The sequence below is a fragment of the Chenopodium album genome, chromosome 14 (genome assembly GCF_948465745.1).
Source record: "Chenopodium album chromosome 14, dcCheAlbu1.1, whole genome shotgun sequence".
In the NCBI taxonomy this organism is placed as follows: domain Eukaryota; kingdom Viridiplantae; phylum Streptophyta; class Magnoliopsida; order Caryophyllales; family Amaranthaceae; genus Chenopodium; species Chenopodium album.
The window spans coordinates 6416508-6431456 of NC_137847.1; the positions used below are offsets into that span (position 1 = coordinate 6416508).

The 14949-nt window shown below is 34.8% G+C and overlaps 1 protein-coding gene across 1 annotated transcript; it reads left to right on the forward strand.

Moving 5' to 3' along the window:
• Positions 1–274: 274 nt before the first annotated feature.
• Positions 275–8450, forward strand: LOC145579961 (GCN5-related N-acetyltransferase 7, chloroplastic-like). Its single transcript, XM_081637273.1, has 5 exons — positions 275–614; positions 1467–1622; positions 4353–4448; positions 6377–6497; positions 8056–8450. Exons 1-5 carry the CDS (start codon positions 309–311, stop codon positions 8226–8228), a joined length of 852 nt encoding a protein of 283 aa, XP_081493399.1. The 5' UTR covers positions 275–308; the 3' UTR covers positions 8229–8450.
• Positions 8451–14949: the final 6499 nt, after the last annotated feature.

Below are 14949 nucleotides of genomic sequence, written 5' to 3' on the forward strand. Positions count from 1 at the left end.
TTCCGCATATCAACACTTGTGAATAGAGGCTTACCCTCTCAAACAACAAATATAATTAGAGGAGGCTCAAACTCGTAACCTCAAGAACATAAGGTAAGTTCCCCACCTGCATTTAGGGTCTGTTTTAATTCACTAAACTGAACTGGATTATTTATGAAAAAAGAAAATAGAAACTGAACTGAAAAGAACAAGTCCGTAGTGGGGCCGCATTTAGTATCACCCTTTCCACTTATAAACGAGGTTATAAACATGTGCACCAACCCAATCTAAATTCATAGGACAAAAAGCTCGGTCGTGTAGAAAGAGGGATGAAAATGGCGACACTTCCACTCTCTTCCTCTTCCCTCAACTTTCTCTCTCCTCTCCTCAATTCCTTCACCTCATCACCATCACTACCTTCATCCAACCTCACTTTTTCTCTCTCTTCTTCCCGACGCTTCTCCAAGCTTTCTGTTTCGTCGTCAGAAGTTTGCGACGCTCCTCAACAGCCGTTAATCGTCGATCAATCTGCACTCCTCGTCGAAGAAGCCGTCTCCGAGGATGCGCTTTGGGCTGCCGCTTGTCTCCGCATTCGAACTTTTAACGAGTATAAGGAGGATTCTTTTGGCCTCGAGGTGAGCGTAATTTGTTGAATTTTTGTCGTTAATTTACTGCATTTGGAACTGGAATTTAGTGTTGAGAGTAATATAAATTGATCAATTGTTTTGTTGCGCATTGAATTTCATTAGAATTTGGAATACTTAGTTTTGATTGAAATTGAAGTGTCTTGTGATGAATTTGTAATTGTGTGTTTGAATTGTGTGATTCTATTTTATAAATTGTTAGTTGAAGTTGCAAAGTTTCTGTTTGATAGGAATAGGAATTGCTTTAAATTATGCTGACAACCTTCAAATGTTATGCTGCTTGTCCCCACATCCGAACTTTTAAACAAATTTTAAGAGGATTCTTTTGGCATCGAGGTGAGCGTGATTTGCTATCAAGTTTTCGTCGCTAATTTATTGAATTTGGAATAGGAATTTTGTGTTAGGTAACAAATTTTGGTCAATTGATTGGTGTGTTAGACTCTGGCTTCGGATTTCATTAGAATTTGATGTGCTTTGTTTCGATTGAAATTGAAGTTTTGGTGTTGAGTTAATTTTGTGTTTTAGATTTTGTTTGAATTATGTGATTCTGCTATAAAAATTGTTTGTTGAAGCTGTAACATTAGCTTGAAGTTGTAAAATTGCTACTTGATAGGAACTATAATTAGACTAAAATGAGGCCTATGATCTGTTTCATACTGGTTAGTTGGTTGATAAGGAGTTAATTGGTGCTGGCCTTATTTTAAGTATGATGTGAAGGCTAGGGTTTTGAGCAAGCTTCATATAAATGCTATATATGTATGTTATTCATTATGATCCCCCATTTTTCGTTGTCAATGAGACTATGTATTGCTCATATCATGTTTTATTTGTCAAGTTCTTTAGGATCATAAGAGGTACCTGGCTGAGCGAGAGTTCGAAGCATTAAAAGAACGTGTTGCAGGCAAAAGGGAGGGTTTCAGAAAGGTTTCTTGCATAAATGCCACTCTTCCTTTGTCGCATCTATCGGCCTTGTCCGGAGATCTTTGCACTTCGTGTAAGGTATGTTAGCCTTCTTTCTAATTGGATTTCTGTTTCAATTAGTGATATTACTCCATAAAAAATTTCCTTTTCTGGCTCAATGGAACTTCTAGTGTCCATTATGGAATGTAATGAATTTTTTAAAGGCTGGCTGTAAATCAGTTGATACACTTTAAATAACTGTTAAAGCCCACTTCAGTTTTTCAATTGATGTAATTGACTTCTTGACTTCTACATTTTTTTTTCTTTTTATGACCGACATTAATGAACTCTGGCTCTGCACAAAAATATTTCGGAACTTGCCTTACCTTTCTTTTGTAAGTAGCAATTTTTCTTAGCATAGTATGACTTATGGTCATAGTCAAGAAATTAGACCCTCCGCACACATATTTGGTTCCTACTTCCTAGTGCATGTATATTTTCATTTTGTAGGAATGAAATAAAGTGTGAGAAAGGCCATAGGAGGAAATTTTGCAGTATCTCTCAGTCTTAACATTTGTGACTAAAAAGTTCCAGCATCTTATTTGGAGGCATATTTAATATAATAATTAGCTGAAATAGAAATATTAAGTGCAAGAAGAGGGGTGTGATTGGCTTACAAACCTTTTGTAACTTGTATCAAGTTTGTTGGCACTTTGGCCAAGTTAAACCATTGTAATAAAATGGTTGGCTCCTGAGACTCATTGTTATTAGCTTCTTCCATTTCAGTTTTTTAGCAAGCGAGTAATTGCAATTTGAGAAAATGATTATAGGAGAGCACTCAAGAATCTACTGTTCAAATTTTGAGAAGTCCACAACTACCACCTCTCATATCCTATTGGATCTAATCTTCCATCACAGATATTACATTTTATATCTATATCAAGTAATAAGCTGAACCTGGCAACTACCCTTAGACCTAGCTCTTCTACAGCTAAATTCAAAGACGAAAATCCCTTGAACTCTCCCTCTTAATCCAAAGCAGCAATGAGTTGCTCATTACTTCTCCAAGGTACATACTAGGTGTACCTTAGCTTGGTTACCCTGAATACCAAATTGGAGAACCAATTTTTTTTTTTTTTTTAATCATGACTTACTAGTTGATAGGCTTAATAGTCTCCATTGCTGTCTTGGAATTTTTTATCAGATGCTTCTATTGAACCAAAAGCTAGTATGTCTAGTGTACCTCAGAGTCCAATGCTAAGCTATCATCTCAGTAGTGACAAGTTAGGTTATTTTACCTCCTAAATGCATGTTGAGCACTGATCATTACACATGCCTTGAAATTTATTTCTGGTGTTCTTGTTGTAACTCTGATAGTTACCTAGTCTAGTTGAATCATCTCCATGTGTCCATTGTGGACATTGTGTTTAGGACTTAGATTTTATGAATTGAGTTATTGAATTTGGAGCTTGTCAACTTAAACTGCTTTAGGATTGTAGGATTGTTTTTGAGCTTGAATTGCTTGCTTTGCTACAGTGTCATATGACTCTTGACTTCTTTGGATTTTGTAAACATAAGAAACCTATCCTCATATGTTAATTGAAGTCTTTAGTCGTCTTGCAGGGGTGACTGATGCTTATTGATGGCCTTGGACACTTCTCTTATTTTAGTTTATGATTGAGTAGGGAGGATCAATATTGTTTCCTTCTAATTGTGAATAGGATGAAATATGTCTGTGTGGATCGGGATTCCATGTTGGATTGGTGAGGGGAGTGACATCGAATCAATAAACTAGTTCGTAGAATCGTATGATCCTACGAAATTGATAAAAGGAGTAATAAAAAGGTTGCTACATAACTAGATAAACATTTTTAAAGCAATAAAAATGCTAAAAGTTACAGTTGAAGTGGTTGGGTAGTAAATTTCTAGGCTTAAAGAAAAGATAGATTGCTTTGGGCTCATTTAATATGTAAAAATGTAGGATCAAATGATCCTGACTGATTCTATACTATTTTGACCGATCCTACATGATCCTTACAATCCAATAATAATCCAAGTGAAAAAACAGGATCCTATCGAATTAGACGATCCTACCCAATCTTCGATCCTATAACAATCCTACTTGCTTTGCAATTCTTCATCCAATACGGATCGTTTGCCTAAATTTGGATGGTGGGTCGCACAATCCAACGATCCAGATTGTGTGTCTAACATTGTTGTCTGTAAATTTCTGCTAGATCTTGGGGAATTTAATTCAATTAACATGTTGTACGAAAGATATGGTTTGAACTACTCAGGGTGATGTGCTATATGCCTATATGTTTTCCATCTTCACCAAACATGGATGTGCTTATTCCTGTACATTATCATTACTCATTTGGTGAATTGAGGCTAGTAGCCTTACCCTTACGGTAATATAGAGATTGCCCAATACAATCGTTATTTGCTACACCCTTGTCCCATAATTAGTAAGACATTGAAAATTCAAAGAAATAAGGGAACTTGTATGTACCGCTTTGTCTTTCTAATTTTAACCTACATATATAATATGCCTGATTCCAATGCAATATTAACTATGATTAGGACAGCTAGTAATAAAAACTTTTACTAACTCTAAGGATGGGAAAAAAAAACTTCATCATCATCAAAATTTCTGTGCAGATAGTTAAATGAGACATCATATGTGGTCCATTAATTTCAACTGGTTATCACTTATGATCACACATGACATGCAGTGTTTAGCTTATGGTTTTCGCTGTCTTACTTTTCTCTCTTGGAAAACATGTGAAAAGGTATATTTTCATCTGATTTTGTGGTCAATGATAATAGTACCCTGATGATGGAGGATCTCGAATTGTGGTTGGGACGCTTGATCTTAATCAATGTCTGAGGCTACCTGATGAGATGACAGGGATGAAGCCACAGGTATCTTGAATTTGTAATTCTCTTTTGTGTTGTGATGAATTGATGATATATCTCCTGCTTAACTGAATAAACAATGCTTGTATATGGCTTGCCGTTGCCAACATTTTTTTGAGATAGCAGTGATTTACTAAAATGAAATTGATTTTCTTATGTTTAATGGTTAGTTGTTTTTTACATTCATTTGTTGGTTACAGGTAAGCTATCCTCAAGTGTGCTGAATTTGTGGTTTTCTATTCTATGGGGTTGGTTTTCTGTAAATTTTCTTTCATTGTGGAAGCTGATTTTTGGGAATTGTTTGACTCTATACAGTACATGAAAGAAATAACCTTGTTATTTGGGGATTAAATCTTGGTTTGCTAGAGGGAAAAGCAATTTTTGATTTTTATGTTAATTTTTGTTACATTTTGGATACATGAAATTCTATGGCAATGAAAGAACTAAATTTGTTCTGATTTGCTGAAGGAATAAAGAATATTTTGCATAAAAAAGCAAATTGAAATGTGTGTTATTCAGTTCCAAAAATACAAAATTGAATAGTATAAGGAATCTGGAACACATTTAGATCTAAAAGTTTGAATTAGGTAATTTTGACTTTCAAATCGCTACTATGCTAGGTGTTGAACTATGCAACTCTTTCTATCAAATAGTTAATGAAAAAGCTTACTTTATAGATGCATACTTAGAAATAACTCACCCAAAATGAATAGCTAGTACTTGTATTGTAATTGGGCCTTCATCTCATTTGATGATCAAACTTTGTATCGTAAATTGCTTATATTGTGCCCTAGTTACTGCTATTAAATGTATCAATTTACTAGTAGAAATTAGCACATTTCATATAATATCTAGGAATATATAAATCTATATAATGGTATGAAAAAATCTTGATTATTTCCCTTATGTGTGTAGATCAAATGGGATTTTAAATCTTTGCATAAATACTCCGTGTTTTTTTATTTTTATTTTTTATTTTTTAAGTGAAATGTTTTTCCAGGCCTGTATGCCAATAATATTTTTAATTATCTATAAGTAAAAATCATAACAATTGAATATTAATAGGCTATTCATTGAGACAATTGCAATAAGTATTTACAAGAATATGTTTTCTCTTATGTATAAATCACTAAAATTAGTCAAAGTGGATTAGGTTAATATTGCAAAAAGTCTAAATGTTTCATTTGAAAAATTATGCAGGTTGCACAAACAGTTCATTTCTTTGAATAATTCTTCTTGAGTTGTCTTTGGAGGTTTATAAGAATTTTGAATCATTAATTACTCAACATTCTAATGTGAGTTTGTTGTATAACATTCACAACACAAAAATATGAAAGACAATCATTTAGTGTTAATGGCTTAATGCAGCTCTTGAGTAATTAGTTAAATGCACACTAATTCTAGGCTCTTCATGATCATCCCATATCTGAAGTCTGAACTTATTTTACCTCACCTTCACTTTTTTTATTTTAGTTATGAATGGATTTTGTAGCCCTTATCCGAGCTTACCCAATTGTATATGAACTTATTCCTCTTGAAACTTTTGCTTAAGGTGAAAAGGGATAGAGCCTAAATTTTGCATCCTGATTTCTCTACATCTATGGATGCTATTCAGTTTTTGATATGAGAAATTCCTTACTTTCATGCATTTGGATTTGGGAAATTTTGAAACTATATTTTGTCATCAAATAACAGTGGAAAATTTTGACATGACTCACAGTCTCACATGGTCAACGCTCAGTTTTAATTGGAGCATCTCGAAATTAAAAATTTCTAATTGGTCTCTTCTCCGTGGCATGGTCACATTGACTCACATATACAATTGTGGCTGCCAAAGTGCCAAGTGGATCCTAATGTTAGTTGATGTGTATGTTTTTTATTGAGTTATTTGATAGCAAACTTTGTGAAACCTAATCCAACTTTGCACTTGCCAGGGTATTGGAGCTGATTTTTTGAGGGCTTATTTGAGCAATGTTTGTGTAGCCAAGGAATTGCACAGGAATGGATTGGGTTATGCACTCGTCTCAAAAGCAAAGTGTGTTGCTGAAGAATGGGGTACTGTCTCTGTAACAGATGGTTCAAGTTTTAGACTTAATGGATGTTTGGCAAAAAGGGTCATATGTTAATGTTTATTTAATTGATATTAGTTGCCGAGATACCACTTTGCTTCCTTGTTTTCTTACATGGCTTCATCAAACTACCAAAAAGAATCAAGGGAAAATGAGAGAGGGATGAGAAAAGAAAACCTTTATCACCTGTTGATATATTTCTATTTTGTGCCTGGCCTATCTGCAGCAGTGCAGCTGAAGAATTTCACTTTTGAGTTATTTGGGTTTTGTGTTGGAGTTTGTAGTTTCATATGGATGTTGGAGTCTCTTGCACTTACTACAAGGCAGTACTCTGTTTAAGCTTTTACTGTACCATATAGCTCTTTGCTCATATTGTGTAAGACTTGGAGGCTATCTCCTCCATGCTGTGACTGGGATAGTATCCTTATTACTTTTTCTGTTTTTCATAAATGGCTTAAGGGTGGAGCATTGGCTTCACAGGATCAAGTTTCCTTGGGTTTGCTGGGTAATAGAATTGAGTCATTGGGTAGGGTGGACATTGTGCTGCTGCTTAGAACTCAGAGGACATAAAAGGCTTCCTTTCTCCTGTTATGCAAGTATCTGACAGATACTTTCTGGTTCATATATTATTTCAGGCTACCTTTTTCCTCCTTAAAATGCTGGTAGAGATTTGAACATGATGGTTTCGGATTCTATGTAGTGGTTTACTTGTAAATTTGTAATAGCGCCTAATAAAATTAAAATTAATATTAATCCTCTCTTTTGCTGGCTACACTGCTACAGTAACCATAATTTCAGTTTCCACCATTCTTTTCTTGAAACTAGATAAATCAGAAGAAACTTATGTTATGTGACTAAGTTAGGCCTATGAAGCATGGGTATGCCATCCAATAGGTGTATGAAGCACGGGTATTGATTAATAGTTTACTGATACATAGTATGTGACTAAGTTTATTGATATATAGGCGTAAGCTTCTCTAATTAATTGATATGTAGCTTGTTGATGTATAATTTTTGACTAAGTTAGGCTTATGAAGCACAGGTATGCCTTCCTTCCCGGGACAGGTACTGGTGGTTTATGCCCAAAATACATACAATGGGTACAACACGTGAAAATGGGGACATCTTGGGAATTGGGATGGCTGGGCATTTTTTTTTTCCCTATGTAACCCTTCACAATTTTAAATTTACAGCCCCAAATCCTACTCTCTTCTCTGAGTTTTCTCTCCTTAGCGGCTCAGTCACTTAGACATACATCAGCTTGCCATCCTTTCCCCTGTGATCCTCATCTCTTGATACCTGAAGCCTTGTCCCTTTGTTCCTCCTTTTCTTTTTAGTTTTCGAGGAGGCTGGGACTCTGGGAGTTAAAACTTAAAAGACGTGGTAGACTGGTACACTGGTAGAGGTCCTAGAGGAAGGTGTAGGGCTGGAAAGCTAGTAGAGTGGTAGCCAAGTGATTTAAAATTGAAACTGTACTTATAATTTTGAAGAAGTGTAGCGTGTGTTTTCATCTCAATTAACATAATGTTTTGATATATTCTCAGGCTTAACTGACTTATATGTTCATGTTGCGGTTGACAATGAATCGGCAAAAAAGCTGTATATGAAGAGTGGTTTCACCTATGAAAGTGATGAACCAGCATGGCAGGCTAGATTCGCAAACAGGCCAAGAAGAGTCATTCTTTGGTTTGGTTTACCAAACTCTTACAACTTATAAACATCAAAGCCAGGTTACCTTCTTATGCCAATGTCTTTTTCACAATCCATTTCTCTTGTGTATATCTGAAAGGACCGGCAGTATTTATGTGGTTTAACTGTATAGTTTTTATTTTATTTGATTGCTAAAGTATACGCAGTCTTCGTAAATCTTTGATTGCTGTATAGTGATTCTTGGATCATTATTATTAATTGCAGAATTCATGAAAGTATATTTATTGCAGATCAATTGGCTGATTAGGCTCGCTTTTCTTAACTTATTACTTTACATTACATTCAAGTAAAGATCTAATGTTAGCGTGATTTAATCTTTGAATTGATCAATTTGTAGTGTGGCTTGCTTATTATTCCTGGCTTTTATATGATGAGGTCAGTGAAAAAAAGTATAATTTACTTTGAAAAATACAATTTTTTTAATCAAAAAGAAGTAAAAGGGTAGTGTAGACCTTACAGTTGTATTTTTTATTTTACTTTGCCGGACTTTTTATTTTTATAATTTTTGGAATCCAAGTTTTGGGCTCTATAAGACATGCTGATGTGAGTATATTATATCGCCTAGAATAAGTAGAAGTTAATTCCTAGGGCTTTTGATCTCAAGAATTGGCAAAATTTGGGGTTGAAATTTTTTCAAAGAAGGGAAGGATGGGGTCTGATGGGGAGCAAAGGGTATATTCATAAATAATTATCTTATGGAAACTTAAGAAAATAACACCACAAATTTCTCAAAAAATGGATTATAGAACCATATATTTTCAAACTTTTATTATAACATCACATAAAAATCCAGAATTTGGATTTCACTACCACTTAATGGATTCTTGGATGAAATTCGTTAGTGGGGCCCACAACACATCCAGCTAAATAAAAAACAAAAAACTAAAACTAAAACTAAAACTAATTAATAGGCCCCACTAACGAATTAATAAAAAGAAAAATAAATAAAAAACTAATTAATTAATAAAAACAAATTAATTAATAAAAAGAAAAAACCGGAAAAACCCTAAACCATCCAGCTCCACTATTAATTAATAAAAAGAAAAATAAATAAAAAACAAAAAACTAAAACTAAGAAACCCTAAACCATCCAGCTCCACTATCGGCACCACCTGCTCTAGCCGCCGACAACCTTACCCCAACCGCAGGCACCCCTGCCCCACCAAAACCGGAAAAACCAGCCTTTACTCCCTCTTCCCCTTTCCTGAATTCCACCCCCTCTCAGACCCACAAACATCAACAACACCAACCACGAATGCGCACCGAGCAACCCTCGCAACCACCTCCACCATTGCATACAACCAATTCGCACCCCTTCGAACCGCCACATATATCGATTCACGCTGACCGGTGGATTGTGGTTGGTATTTGCGGTGGTTCGAAGGGGCTATTCGAATTGGTAGTGATTTGCGGTGGTCAGCAACCAACAAATTATCAATCCAGCCTTGATTAAGGGGGAAATGGGTGGTTTTCGGGAAGGGGGAAGAGGGGTAGGGGTAGTTGGGCTGGTTTCGCCGGTTTTGTGGGGGAAGGGGGTGCCGGGGGGCACGTGGCAGCTGGCTTGGTTAAGGTTTTGGGTTTTTTTTTTTTTTTTTTTTTAATTGTAAATTTTCTTAACCAATACATTTATGACACGTGTCTTTTGTAGGCCCCACTTATGGATTCCATCCAAGAATCCGTTAAGTGGTGGTGAAATCCAATTTATAGGTTTTATGTGGTGTTATAATAAAAGTTTGAAAATATATGGTGTTATAATCCATTTTTTGAGAAATTTGTGGTGTTATTTTCCAAAATTTCCTTATCTTATTGGACTTTTTAATGTTTGGGTTTGGATTGTATTACAAGCCAAGTTTGTATAGGGTATATATTATGGGGTTATTTTAGTTCATTTAGGATTTATTTTATCTAGGTGTTTTTATAATTTTATTTTTTAGTAGAATATTCCAGATTATAGTAGGGTTAAACATAGTATTTTACAGCTTGATTGAATTAATTTGGGAAATTCTCTCTGCTAATCACCTAACTTTAATATTTTCTCAGTGGTGAAGTCTAAAACTTTTGATTATCGATGGTAATCACGACTTTACATTATTAAGTAAATGATAACTTAAATCAAACAATTTGTTAATTTCTTAACTATGGTTTGCTATTAGACTGCGAAAATACACAATTACCCCTAAAATGACCCCCCTCCCCCTTCCCCCTAATTTTCTGCCTTTCTCTTTCCTCCTTCCAACGTCAATGGCGGAAGACCTGTACAACTCCCTTATCTTCGAAAATCCTTCTCATTTCCAGCATCAATGGCAGACCTATACAAATCCCTTTCCCTTCCCTTTAATTTTCTTCCTTTCTCTTTCTTCCTTCTAACATCAATCGATTCCAAAACTTGACCTAGAATCAAACTCCCAAATACGAAAATAGATGTAGAACGACGTACAATCAGAAGCAAAAATCAATGACGGTGATTAGGAGGACGACGCGGCGGCAATGACGGGAGAAGGAGAGGCAGCGTGAAGAAGAGTGTTCAAAGCAAAATAGGTGGAAACCGCCATTGGAGACCTTCAAAGGGAGGTTGAAATTGGGAGACATAGGAGAGAGAAAATTGGCGTGTGGTTCGGGTGGTCTCAACGGCGGGGGTTCAAGTGGGTGGTGTTGGTGGTAGTTGGGGCAGCGCGATGGAGAGTGAGAAATAAGGGGGAAAGAAAGAGGGAAAACAGGGGAAGGGGATTTCGTGTGGGTGTGCCGGCTATGGTGGTCGTTTATCTCTGGCGGGGGAGGAGATTGAGACACCATCAATCGGGCACCGACAAGGGGAGGGGGGCTGCTGGTTGTCTGGGGAGCGGTTTGGAGTTTTTTGTTTTTTTTTTAAAAAATAATTTGAAGGGTACTAATGTAAATTCATTGTCATTTAACCAAAATTAGCCCTAGTTAATCATTTAACTTTGTTTTATTATTATTAATGTTACCATTTGCTTAGTAATATTAATTCGTGATTACCACTGATAATAAAATATTTTAGACTTTACCACTGAGAAAAAAATTAAAGTTCATGATTACTAGAGAGAATTTCCCAATTAATTTCTTTTGATAAACTTTTGCTATCATAGGTTTAGGGAGTTAAACCACTCACAAAACTGCAACTTTAGTGCATCTTTTTGTCTGCGACTAACTAAAAATTGAGTATTATCAGTGTTACTTTCGTTGGGTCTACTAAGATCCACATCAACTTAGACCGCTAGAACCCGACAATTATTGTCAAAATGTCAATGATTTTTATTTTTAATTATATATATATATATATATATATATATATATATATATATATATATATATATATATATATATATATATATATATATATATATATATATATATATATATATATATATATATATATATATATATATATATATATATATATTATAAATTGACCAGGGTGTTTGAATGGTAGCTAAGACGGGAGAAGCTAGGGCAGTAAGGATAGAATTGACAAGGAAAGCTTTCTTTTTTGGGAAAAAGATGGTTCCAGTTCATGATCATGGTAGAGATTTTACCTTAGAGAAACTGGAAGTGAGGGCCTTTCTTCTCTCCAAAGTCCACTGAAGAGCCGAAATACCGTTTATGTTTAACCTAGGTGTATTATATGTGGAATTTATGACTCTAGGATACTAAATCCAGCTATTAGAAAAGACTTCATCTTTTATTGGAGATTATGAAATTATTTGGGCTGAATTTCAAAAACGAGTTCAAACTGTCAACTTGCTTTGAAACAAATTTACATAAATATAAATGTATTTAACCACCAGCTTCAATTCGGATTTCACTGTACTAAATTCCCAAATTTTTTCATTTTATTATGTATAGCTCTAATCCTGTTCCCCCCCCCCCCCCCCCCTCTTTTCTGTCCTATGACTCCTATCCTCCTTGCCTTAAACATTGACCTCTTCTTGGAGATGGTGCCACCAGTGTGGCTTTATCAACTGCCCTGGTAACTGGCAAGTTGTCACCATCAATCTTGGTTCCCCATCGGTGTCTGCTCTGTTTCAAGGGTTTTAAGTTATGATTTCTCTCAGTTGTATTCTATCTCTTCATCGAGGGCTTTTAATCCATCTTGGTAGTTCATTTTTTCTTAGAAGCTTTATTATAATTTGCTCTTTAATTTAATTGTAAGTTTATGACATTAATCAGGGCTTGGTGAGTAAATCTTGGGAAAGTTGGATATTTAATTCATCTTTTACTCATTGTTGCTAGTTTGAAAGAGGTAAGTAACCTCTTGTTTAAAGCTTGATCAGTCATTCATCACATATCATAAAACTGTAATATTGATATTGTGGTATGCCATTTTATGAGTGTGTTGTCTAGATTTCTGGTTTGACTATACTTCTTAATTTGAATTCAGTAATTTGTGTGCTTAAAGTTTAAACAGTAAAATTTATTGCAAGTTAAGGAGCTTGATTTTTGGATTGAGAAAGGTGGAAGCCTACTAAAGAAGGGTTAAACTGTTAAAGCTTCCATTAAGCTTAGCAGTTTCTAAGAGTCTTGTAGTGACCTTCCGAGTACCTTGCATTTGTAACTAAATAATAAAAAAAAAAAGCTAAATAACACTTCATTGCTGATGGTTGCATAAACTTATCTCTTAATGAGATCAAGAGGTTTGGAGTTCTAGTGAAACCAAAAGAACAGTGAACAATTTCTCCTGGTTTGAGAGATGAGGGAATGTTCAGAAGGGAAAGATGAGATTGATGGATTGAAGTAAACCGTTGATCGGACTGAAATGGGAGACTTGGTGCTTAATTTAATCCCGAGACAAATTATATGCTGTCATTGATGCTGAAAGATTTTCTCCTAAGAGGCTAAGAACATTATGACATCTTAGGAAGCTGGTTTTTGAAATATAAGGTATATATGTTTTGTCTAAGATGGGTTTGAGGAGCCCAACTTCAATTATTTGAATAAAAGAAACCCAAAGTCTACCCTGAAAGTTTTCATACCAAGGTGTTTCAAGGTCAGATCATGTTCTTTTAAGATCCGTGGTTTCCACTTGCTATTAAAGGTCTAGTTGGTTTTGTGATGAGTATGATGACAATGAAATGTTGTTGGCTGGATTGATATATTGATTGGGGGCATTTTCTTAATTTAATTTGGGTATTTAGTGTAACATTATCATTGGCTATTTGCCTATTTGGCAATCAATTTCGATACCATTTAGAGGAGTGTGACAACTGTGTATTTGCATTAGGTAGCAAGTTGATGGGTTTGTTTGGTAAATGGCTTTTTGATTGGCTTTTGGCTTTTTCATTTGGTCAAATATCTAAAATTTGTGTTTGGTAAATGGCTTTTTCAGGTAGCTTTTAAATCAAAATGAAAAAGGTACTTGGAGTAGCTTTTGGCTACTTAAGTTACTAATAACATCCAACAACCAATTTTATCAAACATGTTTTTAGACTAATAAAAAGTCAAACAGCCAACAAAAAAGCCAGTACAAACAGCCAGTCAAACCAGTCAATCAAACCAGCCGACAGCCAGCAGTCAATTGCCAAACAAGGCCGATGCCTGATGGAAGTAGTGGCTTGAGTGCTGGTAGAAGCCTTATAGCATAGGGATTAGGAATAACTAAAAATAAAAAGGCATTGGCGTCATTGACTTTGTATCATATCTAGGAAAGAACGTATGAGGACTTAAATGGTTGCCTAAACCATATGACCTGAACATTTGTGTGGATATTGTCCGTATAACTCTGATCATTTTCGTAGAAGGTAGGATTTGAGATAGGTAGATATCCTACTCAAGTTTATTGCTGATGTATATTCAGCTTATATGTTAAAGTGTGGTAGCATTGAAGTGAAAATGATTCTATAATGGACATTGTTTCTTATGAACATTTATGAACCGATTAATATCACACAGATCTTAAAATTGACTCGAATTTAACATCTCAAATACGAGTTTTTGCTTTTGCTAACTCACAGTTTTGTTAAAAATAATGGCCTATTGATTTCTTAGATAGTAGTTCATATTTTTATTAATGTATTACTTATTGCCGGGATAGAGTAAAGCTAGTCTTAAAAACGATATGTTATTATAAAATTATTGTAGTTTTAAAACAAATATGAACATCCCGTGTCTCTATATATATATTACTAACTCCATTTTTGTAAAAATTCTTAAAACATTCCATTTTCGTTCGTTTTTGGCAAGCCCTTATTACTATTTACCTCACACCCCACAATATTTACATCTTATCACACTTTCTCTTGCTTTATTGACCTTTCTCTTCCTACCCCTAAATTTGTACACATAGTATCTTACTTTTTCTTATACACTCTCATCACATCATCTCTCTTTTTAATTTCTTTAATTTGTGTATGAATAGTAGATGTTACGACCTTTTGGGAACTCGTGTAAGGTGTTGGGGTTTATTTTTATGCTTTACAATTTCATATTATGCTCGGATTGGCAATAAAATAATGTAAATGTCACATTTTGCGTGTCAAGAAGTAACTCAATTGACATGTAAAACAAGGTTATTACATTATTTTTTTGCCGATTTCGAGCTCAATTTGGATTCAAAAGGGATAAAAGGACCGAAAAACTTTATTCAAGTAATTTCCGCGCTTTAAAAATAATGACACGCTAATCAAGACATTTCTTGATATGCAAATCAAGACATTTGCATTTTTTTTTTTTTTTTTGCAAATTTTAGCTCAATTTGGATTTTAAGGGTCAAA